We start from the raw sequence: 19,630 nt of genomic DNA on the forward strand, positions 1-19,630 counted from the left end.
CGGGCTCCTCTGTCCATGGGATTCTCCAGGCAAGAATGCTGGAGTGGGTTGCCATTCCCTTCTCCAGGGGATCTTCCTGACCCAGGGATTGAACCCAGGTCTCCTGCATCGCAGGTGGATTCTTCACCATCCAAGCCACCAGGGAATCCGTTTTACTCAAAAATCCACCAATTTAATTGTAAATCTTCTCCAAAGATATCCTCTTGGAGACAGGATAGTGTTGGACCAAATATCTGGGTACCATGGTCCAGCCAGGTGGACACATAAAATTAACCATTACACACAGTAATGTGAAAGCTGTTGAAACTTAGACTGACTCATGTGCTCAGATATCTATGAAGGACAGGTGAATTTAAATTTTTTACAAACTTATTTCTTTTTAAAATGTACTCTTATGGGGAGCCCCAAGAAAAATTTAGAGACTGTTTAGCTAAGAAAGTAACTATAGAAAGGAGCAAGTGGTGTGAGGGAGAGAGAGAATATGAGAATAAAATCTTTAATAAACAAAGTGTCTTATTCCATTGAACTTAGAGGCCTGGACCCTTGTGGTTGTATCAGTTCAGTCTTGACACTTTCTCTGCAGTGATAGCCAATAAAAGAGCTGCAGGGGATTTTTCCTAGTAGAGAGAAAAAAAAATCGCTGTCTCTTTGAAAGGGTATTTTTTCAAAGCAAGAAAACGTTTAGAGCAAGAGCAGAAATGTCTGTAAACGGGATATGACAGCTAGAGAAGAAGAAAATGTGCAATATTGAGTGAAATTCGTATTTTATTGGATAAAAATCTCAACTAGCGAACAGTGATAAGGTTTTAAATTTCTTCTAATAGTTTTAGAGGCTGTTTATCTTCTAGGCTCTTTAAGATATGATGCAGAGTAATATGAGTTATACCTTGAGAATGTTATAAATAGGTCTTTATGGCTTTTGTTGTGTAAATTATGGCTATTTCTAGGGCTCAGAGGTCCTGGGGCACTTCAGAGAAAGCAGCTGGTCCCTTGGGGATTAAGCTATGAATATACAGTATCTTGAGTTTCTTTAGTCTCTGGGTGATGCCCTTGTCTAAAATGAACAGTATCGGTGTCGCCTAATGGCGGAGTAGCGTGTACTCACCCAAAAGGAGAACTCGAGAAACATTAAATTTCTGTACTCTCTCATAAGGTGTTTAATGCCCACTCAGTTAAATGAATGATCTCTGGCTTTCTGGGCTTCGCTGGTGGCTCAGATGGTAAAGAATCTGCCTACTGTGCAGGAGACCTGGATATGAGCCCTGGGTTGGGAAGATCCCCTGGAGAAGGGAATGGCAACCCACTCTAGTGTTCTTGCCTAGAGAATTCCATGGACAGAGGAGCTTGGTGGCCTAGAGTCTATGGGGTCGAAAAGAGTTGGACATGACTGAGCAACTAACACTTTGCCACTTTCTGGGTGATGTGTGCTGAAACGAAAATCTTACTTGATAACTTACATCATGTGTAAGCAATTACAAGCCAGGCAAACACAAGAAGAAGCAAAATGCAGAGTCAGTTCTTTGTGAATGTCGGACATGACTTAATGTCTGAACAGCAACAACAATCATGTGCACTGTGGTGCTAAATCATATTTTTTATTGAAAGGTCTGTGTAACATCCATGGTAACAGGGTTCCTTATCTGAATTCAGCAAATTCTCTTGCATCCCAAGATTAGTTAAAAAACAGAAACAGTTTTGACTTACCTGGTAGTCCAGTGATTAAGACTCTGTGCTTCCAACATAGGGGAGGCGTGGTGTTTGATCCCTGGTCAGGGAACTAAGATCTGATATGCTGTGCAGCGTGGCTCAAAGAAAAAAAAAAAGAAGACTCCGTTTATAAAACCATAAAACACCTTCTGTGTGCAGTTGTTACAGGGGATACAGTGAGGATGCAGAGATGTGATGGTGCCCAGGCTCATGGAGTCATCAGATGGGGCCTGTCATTGCACAAATGAGTATGAATATGTAATTATAAGTTACACTAGGTCTAGGAAGGGAGATGATGTGGGATCCCAGGAGAGGACAGCTGTTTATCCTGGAAGTTAGGGAAGATGGGGGAGGATGCGACATGAAGAGGGGTCGTCTGGGGACAGACGGGGAAAGTGTTTCTGTGAAGAAGGAGGAGGAGGTGCAGAGCCGTGACGCAGCCCTTTGGAAGAGAAAAACGGCACAGAGAGAAAAGGGGAGCAGGGCGGGTGGCCCCCAGGATGTAGGAGGTTGGGAGTGATGTGGGGAGCATCGCCATCTCTCAGAGCTGCTGCTGCGTGCAGTGTGCAGCCACTTCAGAAGCCAGCTCAGCTTGCAGTTTCTCTAGTGGAACCTGCACTCCCCTACCACCCAACAGTTACCCTCTTGGGTGTTTTATTTGTAATTACTCAAGCATAGTTATGCAGTGGAAAGAGTTCTGAAAGTTTGAATTGAAACTTTTCCTCCATTCTGTATATTTTAAGTTCTAAGGAATATGTGTGTGTGACTTTTATGGCATTCTTTACAAGCTGTATCTTCATCTAAGCTGTTTTTAGACAGAAATCCTGTTGTCTGTATGTTTGAACCCTAGTTGTATGTAATGTGGTCCAAGGCACATAGAAGGAGCTTATTATTAACTCTGTTGAATCATTTTATTATCTGTTCTTTTGATTGTAGGAACAATTTAATTTGGACCCTCTGTGAAATATTAATACAGATTTCTTCCTTTACAAATCTCCAAGGGAGAGAACTCTATGGTCTTTTATTCTTAGTAGCATGTGTAGGTGCTTCCATTTATAATTCAAGATTCTCCATTGCCTCATTTCTTTAATAAACTAAACTTGGTGCTAAAGAGGCTTCCCAGGTGGCACTAGTGGTAATGAACCTGCCTGCTAATGTGGTAGACATGGATTCGATCCCAGGGTTGGGAAGGTCACCTTGAAAAGGAAACGGAATTTCTAAATCAGCCCTTCCTATGGGCTGAATGTTTGTGTTTCCCCCAAAATCCATGTTTTAAAAACATGTGTCATTCTTTTTTGCACTTTTTGGCCACATCCCATGGCATATGGGATCTTAGTTCCCTGACCAGGTATCAAACCTGCACACCCCTGCATTGGAAGATAAGTCTTGACCACTGGACCATCAGGGAAGTCCTCAAAATTCATTTGTTGAATCCTCATATCCCATGTGATATTGCATTAGGAAGTGGGACCATGCCAAAGCATGTTGAAAGTTTCAGTCTGGAGTTTGTGGGACTCAGTAATAAATATTGGGTGAGAATGTGTAGTAATTTAATATACACTTGTAACAGAACTAGAGAGGCTGTTAATTGCATAAATGTGCCAGAAACGGTTGTATTTTACCAGCAGGTATATCTTCTTTAATCCTTATAGCATCACGCAAGCAACATGTTGTAGCATCAGAGGAAAGAATAGAAGAGAAATTGGATGGATTGCAGTCATGTAGCCAGTGATGGCAGAGCCCAGCTCAGAGCCCAGGTCTTTCGCACACTGTGAACTTTCCCACCACTCATATGGCTTAGTTTCCTTTGGTAATAACTCTGTTCCTTTAGGTTTCAGCAAAATAGTTGCATCTTGCTTTGAAAGAACCTGGTGTGGAGTGGAAGAGGCTCAGCCATGTCCGACTCTTTGCAACCCCATGGACTGTAGGCTCCTCTGTCCATGGGATTCTCCAGGCAAGAATACTGGAGTGGGTTGCCATTTCCTCCTCCAGGGGAACTTCCTGACCCAGGGATCGAATCTACGTCCCTTAGGTCTCCTGCATTGCAGGCAGGTTCTTGTCCCCAAAGAATCGGACATGACCTAGAGACATAACACACACAACAGAGGCCAAGTATTGAATGTAATACCCTGAGGAGTGCTCCTGGGTCCACTGGCCTTCACGAGATGTGAAGGTCAGACTCGCTGTGGGTGGATGGGAGTCTGGGCCAGTATTCTGCTCTGCTGTGGCTGAGTTTATGAGTCCCGTGATACACTGAGAAAGCTTGGGGTCTCTCCAGGGTGTGGATTTGACTTTAGCCTTGGGATATCTGTAGACTGACAGCTGTGCCAAGAGGTTATATTTTTCTCAAGTCTTGTGTTCCAAGAGCTTGTAGAATGCTGGCTTCCAAAGGGTGGTGTTTCTCTTTTTGGAAAAGTGAAAGTGCTAGTTGCTCAGTTGTGTCCAACTGTTTTCGACCCCATGGACTGTAGCTGGCCAGGATTCTCTGTCCATGGGATTCTCCAGGCAAGAATACTGGAGTGGGTTGCCATGCTGTCCTCCAGGGGATCTTCCTGACCCAGGGATCAAACCTGGGTCTCCTGCATTGCAGGCAGATTCTTGACCATCTGAGCTACCCCAGAAGCCCATCTTTTTGGAAAGGTATCTTAAGTGCAGTGCTCTTTTGTGTTGTTTGGGGCCCTATCACATTTGCACTAAAAGAACAGCAACCTCTACCTTGACTTCTCTGCCATTGGCTTCTTTTGTTTTCCTTCAAGCCTTTATGCTGCTTTCAGATTGATTTTATGCAGAGGTTTCCTGGTTTAAAAACTTTTTTATTGGCATGTAGTTGATGCTGAAGCTGAATCTCCAATACTTTGGTTACCTGATATGAAGAACTGACTCAATGGAAAAGACCCTGATGTTGGGGAAGATTGAAGGCAGAAGGAGAAAGGGGCAGCAGAGGATGAGATGGTTGGAGGGCATCACCAACTCAGTGGCCATGAATTTGAGAAACTGGCAGATTGTGAAGGGCAGGGGAGGAGCCTGGCATGCTGCAGTCCATGAGGTCATAAAGAATTGGACATGACTTAGCAACTGAACAACAAAATAGTTGATTTACAATGTCGTGTTAGTTTCAGATGTACAGCAAAGTTATTCAGTTATGTATACACATATATCCATTCTTTTTCAGATTCTTTTCTCATATAGGTTATTACAGAATATTGAGTAGAGTTCCCTGTGCTATATAGTATGTCTTTGTTGGTTTATATGTAGTAATAGTAGTGTGTGTATGTTTCATTTTAAAGTCTTAATTTATACCCCCTGCCATTTTTCCCCTTTGGTAACTCAGTTTTGGAAATTGGTGAGCGTGTTTCCGTTTTGTAAATAAGTTCATTTATATCATTAAAAAAAAATAGATTCCATACAGAGATTTTCTATTTATTAAACATGGGTGCTGGCTGAAAATCCCTCCTTTCTCTTCTCTGCGTGAGTAATAAATTTTTATTATAATTCAGAGCCTGGCTTTATTTTCCACCTGGAAAACTTTCTTCAATTCTTCCATTCCCTCTTTCTTCTTGGAACCTCCTAAATTCTGTGCTTTGAAATATCTCCTTTGTTGTTTACAGAAGTTTCTAAACAGACGATCAGACTTGAGGGTCTCATGTTCTTTCACTTTTCTGATGCCCAGCAAAACCTAGGCACATGTTTGATGAGACATTACCCATCGCCGGCAGGTCCCTTGTTGCCATTTTAGTTCTTCCTTTAAGCACAGTATCTAACATGAAGAAACGTCATGAAAGAGCTCATATGGACAGAAAGGTGCTGCGATGCTCCACTGCTTTGTTAAAGTGCGCGTGTGTTTCTTTTTTGTCTCACCAGCTATCAAAGAGAAGTATACAGACTGGACAGAATTTCTCATTCGGGATTTGACTGGTTCCCGGACCGCTCCTGCCAGCCTTCTGGAAGGTGTATGTATTGTTATCCAGCTATTCTCTGTCATCTGAAGCTGCACAGTTAACACAAGCTCACAGCTAAGAGCACCTTTGCATATATCCTTCTATGGGTGCACGAGTCCACGCGGACATCGGTGTACAAATAGTGTGATGTCCTGTCGTTTCCCGAATCACTTAGATGACTGATTCTGATGGGACCGAAGTGTCTTCACCTGTGGTCCAGTCCATAAGTGGAAAATCTGCTTTCATGGGAACATATTTTAAAATAATAACATGGTAGGATAGTTAGCTACTATCCTGTACATTTAAGAGTCTATCTTATGTTCGTGAGTGCATATAAAATCCTGTAGAATAACTATTTTGTTGAAGTGACAACTAAGCATTCATGTGCTGGGGTGTAGTCTCAAAGTATGTTGATAAGTTTTATTTATGCACAGCCCCAGTTTTTAAACACACGTGTTAAATCATGTTTGATTTAGTCCCCCTTGTAAAACAAGAGGAGAAATGACTAGCCATATTTAAATGTGGTTAAGGTAGTTTTAAGGTACTGAAGAAAAAACAGGTTATTTGAAAATAATTTTATTCTGATACATTTTAATATTTATATACTAGAACAGTATATAAGAGGACTGCACTGTCATAAATAATTATTGAGTTACCAAATCCATTTTTGAAGAATGCCCCTGAGAAAGGGGGAAAACACAATGAATGACCAAGAATATGATACAGAGTTTGACAGTCTCATTATTCTCTTAACCAGCCTTTCATAAATGACACTGAAATTTTGGAACACCACAGGCTCATACAGGGTTGTCTAGTTTTGTTTTGTGATGGTTTTGCCTAATGCAGTTGTGTATCTTGGTGGCTACTAATTGACTTGTTTGGTTGACAAATCAAAGTGATGGTTACTCACCCTTTCAAAAGGACAGATTGTCTTACTTTGTTAATTTTTTAAGCAAATTTGCCTACAGGGCTGGCTGAACAAACACCCTTTTCGTATGCAAACATGTGCTAAGAAGGTTGCTTAGAAGGGGCAGACATTATATATTCTCCAAACCACCTGTGGTGTGAAATGTACAAATTACCCAGTAGTCTTAATTTAGCTGATTATTAGTGTGTATTAGGCATTCATCAAGAATGTCCTCCACAGTATTAACGCTTTATGCACATCATCACAGGTATGAGAGGGTGTTGATTATGAGAACAGGGCCATCATAAGACAGATGTCTGCTGAGTCAAGGTAGAAATTGATGGCCCTATATCAGATGGATCCATCTCTTGGAAAAGTAGACGTTTTGTTCCCACTTGTTTTCCAGTTTGAGGCAAATTTGGTGGAACGCTTCTTCAAAGCACCCTCGTTCCTCACAAATGTAGTTGTATCTGGGAAGGGTGATTTGTTTGGTGAGAACTTAGCACAAACTGTTATTTTCTATTTGCTTGTGGTTTTGTTGTTGGATGCCGAGTTGGGAAAGATGGATGTGGGGCGGGAGGGGCGGGGGGTGGGAGGGGAGGGTGGGGGTGGAGGGAAACACCAGACTGTTTGCCAATAGCTTGGATGATGGTGTGGAAAAAAAAAATTATCTTCTGCTGTCATCTGTTTCCATGAGAACCTGAAAATAAAGTTTAAAATACGGAGTTTTGCTTCTGTTTAAACAGCCTCTGCGAGGGAAAGGCCCTATAGACCTCATTACAGTTGATTCCTTAATAGAGCTGCAGGACTCTCAGAACCCTTTTCAGTACTGGATAGTTAGTGTGCTTGAGAATGCTGGAGGAAGATTACGCCTTCGCTATGTGGGATTGGAGGACACTGAATCCTATGACCAGTGGTTGTTTTACTTGGATTACAGACTTCGACCAGTTGGTTGGTGTCAAGAGAATAAATACAGAATGGACCCACCTTCAGGTAAGGGCCGGAGCTTCAGCGGCTCTCAAGTGTTGTCGGAAGAGATGTGTTTCTTTTCCTGGACGTCTCTCTGGAAAATGTGTTAGCTCTGTGGTGTCTTTCCCTTTTGTACTTGTGCACAGCAAGTGTTTTAACTTCAAACACCCTCTGTTGTGAATGGAACCCAAGACCTCAATGAATAGTGTTCTGAAATGAGAAAGCAGAGTGGGAGGCTGTGGAAAAGCTGATCTGGTTCCTTTGGAATCACTGGTTTGGAAATAAAAGATGCAGTGCATGGGGACTTGCGATATTCTCTGTTTTTTTTTTAGGACTTTGATAGTCTTACAAGTAGGTTCTGAAATATTTGCCCTTCTACCCACGACCATCCATCCATCCATCCATCCACCCACTCATCCATCCGTCCATCCATCCCCCATCCAACCTTCTGTCCATAGATTCATCTACCCACCCATTCATCCATCTGTTCAGTTCAGTTCAAGCAAAATGCAGATTCAAATAAAATGCTTACTGTTACATTATCTGTTCTGACCTGGAAATAACAAAAAGAAAACCATCATGCTTTTTTCCCCTGGTGCATCATAGATTTTTAAATAGCTTCAAGGACCTTGACAAATGCCTTTCCAGAGATTTAACTGGGTAGAAGACTAACTGCATCATGCTTCCTGACATACCCAACTGGGCAAAAACCTCAACGTTTACAAAATAACCATTCTTGAATGTTTTCTACCTGCCAGGTGATTTTACATCTGTTAGGTTGTTTATTTTGATTCCAAGAAAGTGCTACATGTTTCGTGTGAATATTTCCTCTTACAGCAGAGAAAATTTGAGACTGAGTTTAAACTACCTGTCTAAGATGGCACAGTTTTTCAGAGGAATGTGCTGAAATTCAGATTCCCAGGTCCCTTCTTCTTTCACACAATTTCCCCTGCTGCCTGTTACTGGGCTTATCAACCTTTTGATAGATAGCTGTAGAACAAAAATGTTGGATTCTCATGGAATTAAAGGTGCCAAGGAAGGAATACATCTTCCCAAATTTGCTGATTTTCATTCTGGTCAATTTCATGGGTTTACTGGAAGCCAGGAGTTGGCTCTTTCCTTCATTAAAATTGCCAGAGCCTTTCCCCTCCCATCTTAGTTGCCAGAGTTCGTCTTGAGGACGTGAAGCAGAATCATATTTCCCTTTTCTGTCAGTCAAGGGCTTTAATTGAAAAATGTCTTGGTTCTCCATGTTACGTGTTTGCATTTGTGTTGGATTTGACAGGCGTGTAAACCTGTAACGTGGTATTTTATTAGTATTGTTGTTGTCAACGTTATGAGAAGCAGCCAAGAAATCCACTTATACCCTGGGTAGTTTGGGGTATGATTACAAATGAAAGGCCTGTCGGTTTTGTGAAGAGGCCTTAGCTCCCAAGGTTTGCCTTGGGATTCATAACCTAACAGGAGAAATTTACTTTGCGCAGAAAGTTGGGTGTATAAATCTTAGTTCAGTATCTAATTGCTGTAATATTTTAAGAGCAATATACAATTGCCAGTGTAAATTTATAGCAAAGCAAAGGATGACTGAAAGCTTAGACTCTGTGTAATGTCTCTCTCCTGTGCTCATGTGCTCATACTCAGTGGCCGGAATGGAAAGCGTCCCTCTGGAAACTAAGGAGATACTTGAATAAAGGAAGAGCCCTGTCTCTCTCTTTAAGATAATTTGATGCCTTTATAAGACAAGAATAGACTGTATTTACTCATCATAGTAATTTTCTGACCATGAATTGTTCATGTCACTGAAGACTTAAAGCCTTTGGGAAAGGCATTCCTCATCAAGAACTTATATTTTCAACGTGTACATTGTCAACAGGAAAGGCTGTGGATGGAAAGAAGAAATTACAAGGTGAAAGGTCACCCCAAGTATGATTTTGAGTTCTTCAGATGCACTAGTTACAAGATGAACTCTGACTTCTGCCTGATTCAGCAGAACAACACCCGGAAACAGAATCCAGTCCCTTGGGTTTCTATAAATTAGTTTCAGGACCTGACATGACTTGTTAAACTAAGATGGCAGTGCTCTTTCCTTGACTGAAGTCTAGGTGGGAGTAAACTTTCAGACTGGCGCAGAAAACACTAGACTGTTTTTCTTATTCCCAAACATACTTAAGGAAATGAAAGCGTTCATCACTGACTGGCGGTAAGAAGTTGAGGTGGAAGGGTGGGCAAGGAGGGCAGATAAGAGGCCCTTTGGGTAGAGAGTCATCCCTTGGTCCCAGGATCCCCACGGATGCCAGAATCCAGTGATGCTCAAGTCCCTGATGTAAAATAGCGCAGTACAGTTGACCCTCTGCATTTGCAGGTTTGATGTTCTGTCTTCCCACCCACAGGTTCCATATGCTCAGGCTTCTCTCTCTGCAGTTTCTACCACCCTCGGGGTCCTTTTGCCAAGGGTGGAATATTCAGGAACTGCAGGCATGGAGGGCTGCCTGGACTTTGAGAGTGAGGCTGTGCCAGGTCACCCCATCCTCTCTGCTGTGCTGACAACGTCTTTCTTTTCCTGATACTTTCTTTTTCTTAAAGGACACAGTATTTCTCAACTGTTGAGTGTAGGTACAGGTATAGAAATAGGTGGTAGAAATAGGTACCTGGCGAGTAGGTCTTCAAACACTGGAGGAGAAGGTGCTGGCTGTTAGGCTGTCTGCCAGCGAGAAGCCTGCATCCCATTTCTGGATGGAATCAGAGGACACGGGATGGTGGATGGAGATTGGAGAGAGGGTGCAGCCACCCCACTCCACCCGCCATCAGGGGTGCAGGTGCTGAGGGGTAGGAGAGTCCAGCTTCAGCGAAGACCAGCCGAGGGAACGGAAGACGGTGAAATGCCAGTAATCATGGGAGGGCAGTGGCTTCCTGCGTCCTTAGTGATTCAGGTGTTATCAAGGCGGGACGGGGAATCCAGAGGTGCCCTTTCTTCAGTGCTGAATGGAAGGCAGAGCATGATTTGACAGACCTGGAGCTCTTTTTCCAGCCCTGCATCCTGACGCCTCCCCTCATATGCTTATTTTTTGGCATGCGGCCTCCTGTGTGGTCCCCAAGCTTTCTGTGTGTGTTTCCTCTTTTTGAACATTGCTTTCTCATGCCCTCACTTCATCCAGAACTTGGATGCTGAACTCAAAGTGCATGACCCATTCTCTGCTGTGACACCCTGTCCACCTGTCAAGCACATAGTAGGTGATCAGTAACTATGTGTCCAGTGAGTTGACTGAATAAAAATTCAAATGTGTCTGGACAGAAGGAATGAACTAGCTAAGTCCACCTTCCAGGAACCAAATTGTTGATGGGAGTTTGGAAGCCAATTTGGAGGGGAGAGCCTGGTGAAGATACCCCTAGACTGTGCTGTTCACTTTGCCCTGAAGTGTTAGTGGAGCTTCTGAGCAAGTAGAGATGCAATCTCTTTAACACCCGGGACAGCTCCAGGATATGACGTCTGTGGTGTTCAGGATGGGAATTTCTTCCTTTAAAAACGTCCCAATGTGACTAGAGTTTGAGAAACCCCTGACAGAGTGGAAGGAACCTGGGCTTGGAGTCAGGGTCCAAGTGGGCCTCTCCTTGCACTTTGTCACTGGCTGCAGAGCGTCTAGGTGAGTTCCTCTACTTTGAACCTCAGTTTTCACATCTGAAAAATGGGAGTAGCCCCATGTTTGCTCTGCTGCTGTTACTCAGGTGATTGGTGTTTTCTAAATATTCAGTCTGTGATTAGAGTATTAAGGTTATATTTGATTTTCTAAGAAATTTAAGTAGGCTTTTGAGGTCTAGGGGTCATTTAGAGGGCCCACCCGCTTTTCATTTTTAAATTTATTTTAATTGGAATATAATTACTTTACAATATTGTGATGGTTTATGCCATACATCAATATGCATAGGCCACAGGTATACATGTGTCCCCCCCATCCTGAACTCCCCTCTCACCTTTTATGTTTTTGGAGGTTTAGAAAGCAGATAGACTCTGACATGTTTTTGCAGAAACTAAAACAGGAGATGACAAGAGTGACATTCTAGTCGACATTCTAGGAATCAGTGAATTAAAATGGACTGGAATGGGTGAATTTAACTCAGATGACCATTATATCTACTACTGTGGGCAGGAATCCCTTAGAAGAAATGGAGTAGCCGTCATAGTCAACAAAAGAGTCTGAAATGCAGTACTCGGATGCAATCTTAAAAACGACAGAATGATTTCTGTTCGTTTCCAAGGCAAACCATTCAACATTACAGTAATCCAAGTCTATGCCCCAACCAGTAATGCTGAAGAAGCCAAAGTTGAACGGTTCTATGAAGACCTACAAGACCTTTTAGAACTAACACCCAAAAAAGATGTCCTTTTCATTATAGGGGACTGGAATGCAAAAGTAGGAAGTCAAGAAACACCTGGAGTAACAGGCAAATTTGGCCTTGAAGCATGAAATGAAGCAGGGCAAAGGCTAATAGAGTTTTGCCAAGAGAACGCACTGGTCATAGCAAACACCCTCTTCCAACAACACAAGAGAAGACTCTACACATGGACATCACCAGATGGTCAACACTGCAATCAGATTGATTATATTCTTTGCAGCCAAAGATGGAGAAGCTCTATACAGTTAGCAAAAACAAGACCAGGAGCTGACTGTGACTCAGATCATGAACTCCTTATTGCCAAATTCAGACTGAAATTGAAGAAAGTGGGAAAACTACTAGACCATTCAGATATGACCTAAATCAAATCCCTTATGATTATACAGTGGAAGTGAGAAATAGATTTAAGGGACTAGATCTGATAGATAGAGTGCCTGATGAACTCTGGACGGAGGTTCGTGACATTGGAGACAGGGATCAAGACCATCCCCATGGAAAAGAAATGCAAAAAAGCAAAATGGCTGTCTGAGGAGACCTTACAAATAGCTGTGACAAGAAGAGAAGTGAAAAGCAAAGGAGAAAAGGAAAGATAGAAGCATCTGAATGCAGAGTTCCAAAGAATAGCAAGGAGAGATAAGAAAGCCTTCCTCAGTGATCAATGCAAAGAAACAGAGGAAAACAACAGAATAGGAAAAACAAGAGATCTTTTCAAGAAAATCAGAGATATCAAGGGAACATTTCATGCAAAGATGGGCTCGATAAAGGACAGAAATGGTATGGACCTAACAGAAGCAGAAGATATTAAGAAGAGGTGGCAAGAATACACAGAAGAACTGTACAAAAAAGATCTTCACGACCAAGATAATCACGATGGTGTGATCACTGACCTAGAGCAAGACATCTTGGAATGTGAAGTCAAGTGGGCCTTAGAGAGCATCACTATGAACAAAGCTACTGAAGGTGATGGAATTCCAGTTGAGCTATTTCAAATCCTGAAAGATGATGCTGTGAAAGTGCTGCACTCAATATGCCAGCAAATTTGGAAAACTCAGCAGTGGCCACAGGACTGGAAGAGGTCAGTCTTCATTCCAATCCCAAAGAAAGGGAATGCCAAAGAATGCTCCAACTACCGCACAATTGCACTCATCTCACACGCTAGTAAAGTCATGCTCAAAATTTTCCAAGCCAGGCTTCAGCAATATGTGAACCGTGAACTTCCAGATGTACAAGCAGGTTTTAGAAAAGGCAGAGGCACCAGAGATCAAATTGCCAACATCCGCTGGATCATGGAGAAAGCAAGAGAGTTCCAGAAAAACATCTATTTCTGCTTCATTGACTATGCCAAAGCCTTTGACTGTGTGGATCACAATAAACTGTGGAACATTCTGAAAGAGATGGGAATAGCAGACCACCTGACCTGCCTCTTGAGAAACCTGTATGCAGGTCAGGAAGCAACAGTTAGAATTGGACATGGAACAACAGACTGGTTCCAAATAGGAAAAGGAGTATGTCAAGGTTGTATACTGTCACCCTGCTTATTTAACTTATATGCAGAGTACATCATGAGGAACGCTGGGCTGGAAGAAGCACAAGCTGGAATCAAGATTGCCGGGAGAAATATCAATAACCTCAGATATGCAGATGACACCACCCTTATGGCAGAAAGTGAAGAGTAACCCAAAGGCCTCTTGATGGAAGTGAAAGAGGAGAGTGAAAAGTTTGGCTTGAAGCTCAACATTCAGAAAATAAAGATCATGGCATCTGGTCCCATCACTTCATGGGAAATAGATGGAGAAACAGTGGAAACAGTGTCAGACTTTATTTTCTTGGGCTCCAAAATCACTGTGGATGCTGATTGCAGCCATGAAATTAAAAGACGCTTGCTCCTTTGAAGGAAAGTTATGACCAACCTAGATAGCATATTAAAAAGCAGAGACATTACTTTGCCAACCAAGGTCCGTCTAGTCAAGGCTATGGTTTTTCCCTTGGTCATGTATGGATGTGAGAGTTGGACTGTGAAGAAAGCTGATGGCCGAAGGATTGATGCTTTTGAACTGTGGTGCTGAAGAAGACTCTTGAGAGTCCCTTGGACTGCAAGGAGATCCAACCAGTCCATTCTAAAGGAGATCAATCCTGGGTGTTCATTGGAAGGACTGATGCTAAATCTGAAACTCCAATACTTTGGCCACCTCATGCGATGAGTTGACTCACTGGAAAAGAGTCTGATGCTGGGAGGGATTGGGGGTGGGAGGAGACAGGGACGACAGAGAGTGAGATGGCTGGATGGCATCACCGACTTGATGGACGTGAGTTTGAGTGAACTCCGGGAGCTGGTGATGGACAGGGAGGCCTGGTGTGCTGTGATTCATGGGGTCGCAAAGAGTCGGACACGACTGAGCGACTGAACTGAACTGAACTGAAAGAGATGAAACTTCTGAAGTTTAAGAAAAATCCTTAGATCCATATATCTATATTCTTTTGGATATCTTTTCCCTTCAAAATCTTTATGTCAACCATTCCTCCCCAACCCCCCGCCTTCTTTTTATTTTAGATAGTCCCTGGAGCTAGACGTTTCTGAATCTAATTCAGATGCTTCCTACATGAACTGTTTCTTATTCCAAAAACAATCATTATTTTTTTATCTTAGCTTGGGCTGCCTTAACAAAATACCATTGACTGAGGGGTTGAGCCTTGAAAAACACAAATCCACAGTTCTGGAGGGTGGGGGTTCAAGGTTAGAGCATCTGTAGTGTTGAGTGCTAGTGAGGATTCTCTTCCTGATTTGTAGATGGCTGCCTTCTTGCTGGGTCCTCACCTGACCTCCTTCTTTTTTAAGCTTCTAGTCATGCTGCATGACATGTGGGATCTTATTTCCCCACCAAGGATCAAACCCACATCCCCTGCATTGAAAGCATGAACCGCCAGAGAAGTTCCCTGGCCTCTTCTCTGTGTGTGCATGGAGATGTATATATATGTACATCTCTGTGTGTTTAGAGAGAGCGAGCATGCACTTGAAAGACAGCTCTTTGGTGTCTTCTTTTGCCAGGGCACTAATCCCATCACGGGGGCCCCACCCTCCTGACCCCATCTAAACTTCCCAAAGCTCCATGACATCAAGGGGTTAGGGCTTCAACATACAAATTTTGGGAGGACACAAGCATTCAATCCACAGAACTTCCCAGTGTCTATGAGGAAGCATAGGCGAGCCTTTCCTGCCTGGTCCGAGCCTGGTGGAGAAGGAAGGAGGGGGGATGTGGGGTCCATAAATAAAGAGGATTGCCCCTCCAGGCCTGCGCTTACCTCAGCCTGTGAGAGGAATATTTCGCTCGCCCCTCTTCCTCCTGCACTTTCCATGAGATGGATGGCCAGTCTGCAGAGGCGGACACCTCGTTTTCACTTAGGTTTCTAGTTCAAGATGAGTCAGGACAGGTTTTAATTGCCTTTTAACTTCTCAGCAACAGAAATGGACATGATACCCTCTATTTAATTACCAGCAACACGATCACTTTATGAACATGTCTTATGTTCTTTTAATGGTGCTATTTATTGTCTATAAACTTGCTGGCGTAACCAAGCACCTCTCGGTCTAATGAAACACACACACAGACTATTGTTCTCTGCTTGTTGAAACTAGGAGGTGTTTAGCTTCTGCAGGTGGCCGAGGGTACTGACAAAACTGCAGCTAATTTCTGGCCTTTTAAGACAGAGTGTGCCCTGCCATGGGATTAAATTCTGTATTGGAATTTAATATCCTCAGCATGAAGACAAAGCATCTTGAGATTGTAGGACAGAGATGAAAGTCCGGCGAGATCTCCTAGGTATCTTCCTTCATTCCAGCTGCTGTAACAGATGGGAAACGGGGGCTTATAAACAAGAGACATTGATTTCTCCCAGCTCTGGAGGTTGGATGTCCAAGATCTCGGCACCAGCAGATTCAGTGTCTGATGAGGACCTACTTCCTGGTTCATAGACCGTGTCTTCTCACTGTGTTCTTACCTGGAGGAAGGAGAGGGATTTTTCTGGGGTCTCTCTTATAAAAGACACTGATCTCATCCTGGGAGGTCCATTCTCATGATCTTGTCACCTCCCAGTGGCCCCAGCTCCTAAGGCCATCACCTTGAGTATTTCAACATGAATTTTAGGGAGACCTACATTCAGATCAAAGTACTAGGCTTTATGACACTTCTCTTTGGTTTGCTGGAACAGACATGGCATCAGGTGGATGCAGCCCCCTGGGATGACACGACTGGTCCAGTCCTGCTCTGCCGGCTGTCAGGAGGTGCTGTGAGCATTTCTCTGAGCCGCAGGGAAATCGCTTCCCATCTCCTTGCTTAGATCTGAGTTTGGATCTGACCATATTGGGTTTTCATTGCTGTGGTCCTGAATAATTTTTTTAAAATTTTTTGGTTAAATATGGTTTCTCTTTACCTTTGTTTAGTTAAATATGGTTTCTCTTACCTTTCTTTTTTGAGGTAAAAATTACATTATATAATAATTTATCAGACCATAATCCCACTCGTTCAATTTCAGCATATTATTTGGTGATATTCAGCAGCCCTTTTATCTTAGTATTTTTTTAATTTTTATTTTTTGTTGGAATCTAGTTACTTGGCCTTGGATAATTTTTAACCACTCTTTTTTAACTCTCCTTTCTGTCTCAGGGGCTCCTCCCACCCCAAGAGTCCTCAGTTACAGACCTTGAGAGTTCAGGGATCGGTACTTTCTCTTCTTTTTTCTCTCCCTGTATGTCTGCAGACCTTCCTTTAACCTTGTCTTTAGAAGTCACCCTCCTTTTGCATGACTTGGTTCTCCTTTTATTACGATGTCGAGCTCCCCATCGATATGCTTCCAGAACCCTAGAAAAGTGGGTCTGTTCCTGTTTTACTTAGCAAGTCCAGGGTCTTGTTTGTTGCTCCCCCCTGCCCTCCCTGTTGGGGCTTCCCTGGTGCCTCAGCTGGTAAAGAATTCGCCTGCAATGTGGGAGACGTGGGTTCGATCCCTGGGTCGGGAAAGTCCCCTGGAGGAGGGCATGGCGACCCCCTCTGGTATTCTTGCTGGAGAATCGCCATGGACAGAGGAGCCTGGCGGGCTGTAGGCCACGGGGACACAAAGGGACGGACAGGACTGAGTGGCGGAGCACATTTGGCACACCTGACACCCTCTTGAGCTGCTGCGCTTGGTGTCCTCTGGGCTGTGGTTCCAGAAACCTGAACTGCCTTCCTCTTTCCCGAGGTTCAGATGCTGCGCCCTGAGCTGGAGCACCAGGGCATCCCAGGGAATCCCCCTCACCCTCCCGGGACACTTCATAAGGCTCCGTGAATTGGTCCCTCTTCCTTCTTTGTGGGACCTTGTGATAAGTGATTTCTCCTTCTCACCTGTGGAGGTGGGAGGGACCATTCTCTGCAGAGGTGTTTATTGGGGGAGTGGCTTACTATATTCCCCTGAATGTGTCTACCAAAAAGAATCTCATTCTATTTTTGCTCTGATACCGAAATGCCAAATTGGGGAAAAGAATTCCACAGAGGTGTAAGAGCATAAATAAAAGGCTCAAAAGGATTATAGACAGTTTATACAAGTAGAGTCTGTCTTGTCATTAAGTATCCTTTATGGGACTTGACATAGCTGACAAGAGTGACGGTGGGCAGGGCATTGATAACCTGGCCCCTTCTGGCAGCACCGCTTGCCCACCATAATTGTGATAGTCTGCAAAGACCAAATAAACTGCTAAAACACAGGCGGTTCAAGCTCAAGGTGAGTTCAAACGCTATGAGCATCAAAATATATGGCTGCCTGCTAAAAAGCAGACATGCAGGAAATTAAAAATACAGCCCCAAAGGCTTAATGTTGCCTTTTAACTGTGCTTAAATTGATATTCATATCCTAGCTATCTGTCTGAAGTAGCCTGAGTTGATATAGCGAAGGTATAAACATATCTCCTGCAAGTGAGTGCTTCTGCAAATCCTATTTTGATAAGGTCTTAAATCTGTTGAGATCAGATCATAAAATTCCCCTGCAGTTTCAGCAACTGGTAAAAACAGCGCTCAACAATTTTGTTCTTCTAATTTTGTATTCAGACTGGGTAACCTCCCTTCGTAAATCCCTTCTCCCCACTGTGGGCGGAAACCTGGGCAACATGTGATGTGTTAGCAACATTTCAAGTGCAAATATTAAACTTGGTTGGTAAATTTTAATCTACCTTTTCATAATTTCCTGACTTAGGTGGACTATTTTTAGCATATGAGAGCTTAGAGATTTAGTGAGAAATAGGCTGTAATAACCGAAAACGCCAGACAAGAGTCTTTTCTCATTTAGAAACTTACCAGATAATAAGTTCTTCATCACTGGATATGACTTCCCTGGTGATGTGTGGAATTTGGGACTGAGGATGGATGAAGGTGTGAGGAATGTGACTTAACACCATCAAATTACATGCAGAATGCATGCATGTAGTCCCTGAAGAAGAGCCCTATTAAGTTGATTCTTTATTTCGGATCGCAGAATCCTGGGTTGCTATTTAACTTAAGGAAATCTCTTTAGCAGGTGGCCTTTTATGGCGGGCAGGGTGTGAATGCTTACAGTCGCTGAACCTGCCAAGTTATTGTGAAACCCTGAGAAGATAAAATTCAGCAAAGAACCACCCAGTAGAACGTTTCAGCCCTTAAACTCTTATGTGATTTGCTGTTGATACAGAAATCTATCCTTTGAAGACGGACTCAGAGTGGAAACGTGCTCTGGAGAAATCTCTTATTGATGCTGCTAAGTTTCCTCTTCCAATGGAAGTGTTTAAGGTAAGATGTCGATTCCTAGCAATTTATCTACTCTTTTCGAGAATAAACCCTGTTAAGAAGTTGCCTGCCTCCCAGTACTTCGTGCTATTTAAAAAGCTACCTTCTTGACTGGTGTTCATTTTAAATGTTTAAAACACTGTCTGTTCCATTTCGCTCGGTTTTGTAATCTTCCCAAATACCCATGTTCCAAGATAATGCTTAAAACCTTGTTATTAAATAATTAATAAGGATATTATAAGATAATCTGAATCTTACTAAAATTTTTCTTCAAGATTTACTGTATTTTTCCCATCATAAAAGATTATAGAAATCGCATTTTCACCCTCTCATTCCTTACCAAAGAAACCAGAGAAAACCAAAGTGAATAGAGCTATCTAATTTTTTTATTTGTTTGATGAAAAAATGATGTTTCCCATGATGGCTCAGACAGCTGCTGGCTCTGGGTGACCAGATCCCTGACTTTGGCGTTAACCATGTCCTTGCCTCTCTGTGTTGTGTTACTGCCTGCGTATGTTTTCCTCAATGTTACACGACTTACTCTTGACCATGTACATGAGGAGCAAGACCAGCCCTGCTTGTTGGAGGAGACGGCATTTTCTTGCTCTCTGGAGTGGAGATAGCCGGACATGGCCTGGGTACTGAACGGGCCTCACCTTCCACTGAGTTTTCAGGGAAGTTAGGTGTGCACAGCCCTGAGCTAACCTTGGGGAGTTAGTTGGGTCATCAGCCAGGCTGTATCCTGAACTCCAGGTGCTGGGCATCCCTTTGTAACAAAGACTGCAGTCCGCAGGTTTACAGTCTCTGCTTGTCCAGCTGGTTCTCAGAACACACCCAGCACAGTATTTCTGTGCAATGACTTAACCTTCCCATCTGCTCTGGGCAGCGGGGCCTCAAGGGGGCCCTGGGACCTTCTTCAGAGCGTGGTGAGG

The 19,630-nt window shown here is 43.2% G+C and overlaps 1 protein-coding gene across 3 annotated transcripts in view; it reads left to right on the plus strand.

Moving 5' to 3' along the window:
- The window catches only part of SFMBT2 (Scm like with four mbt domains 2), a 179,396-nt gene that overhangs the window by 68,306 nt on the left and 91,460 nt on the right, over positions 1-19,630 (plus strand). For 2 of the 3 annotated variants that reach the window (XM_055427190.2, XM_055427181.2), the window contains exons 5-7: positions 5,569-5,657; positions 7,299-7,545; positions 18,604-18,701. In XM_055427190.2, the coding sequence (XP_055283165.2) occupies positions 5,569-5,657; positions 7,299-7,545; positions 18,604-18,701 (434 nt within the window). Of the gene's footprint in view, positions 1-5,566; positions 5,658-7,298; positions 7,546-18,603; positions 18,702-19,630 lie in introns of those variants that run through there. The other variant, XM_055427219.2, reaches the window with a different exon arrangement.

This window comes from Moschus berezovskii, chromosome 15 (genome assembly GCF_049115385.1).
Source record: "Moschus berezovskii isolate FMDL1 chromosome 15, NW_MosBer_1.0, whole genome shotgun sequence".
Classification (NCBI taxonomy): Eukaryota; Metazoa; Chordata; class Mammalia; order Artiodactyla; family Moschidae; genus Moschus; species Moschus berezovskii.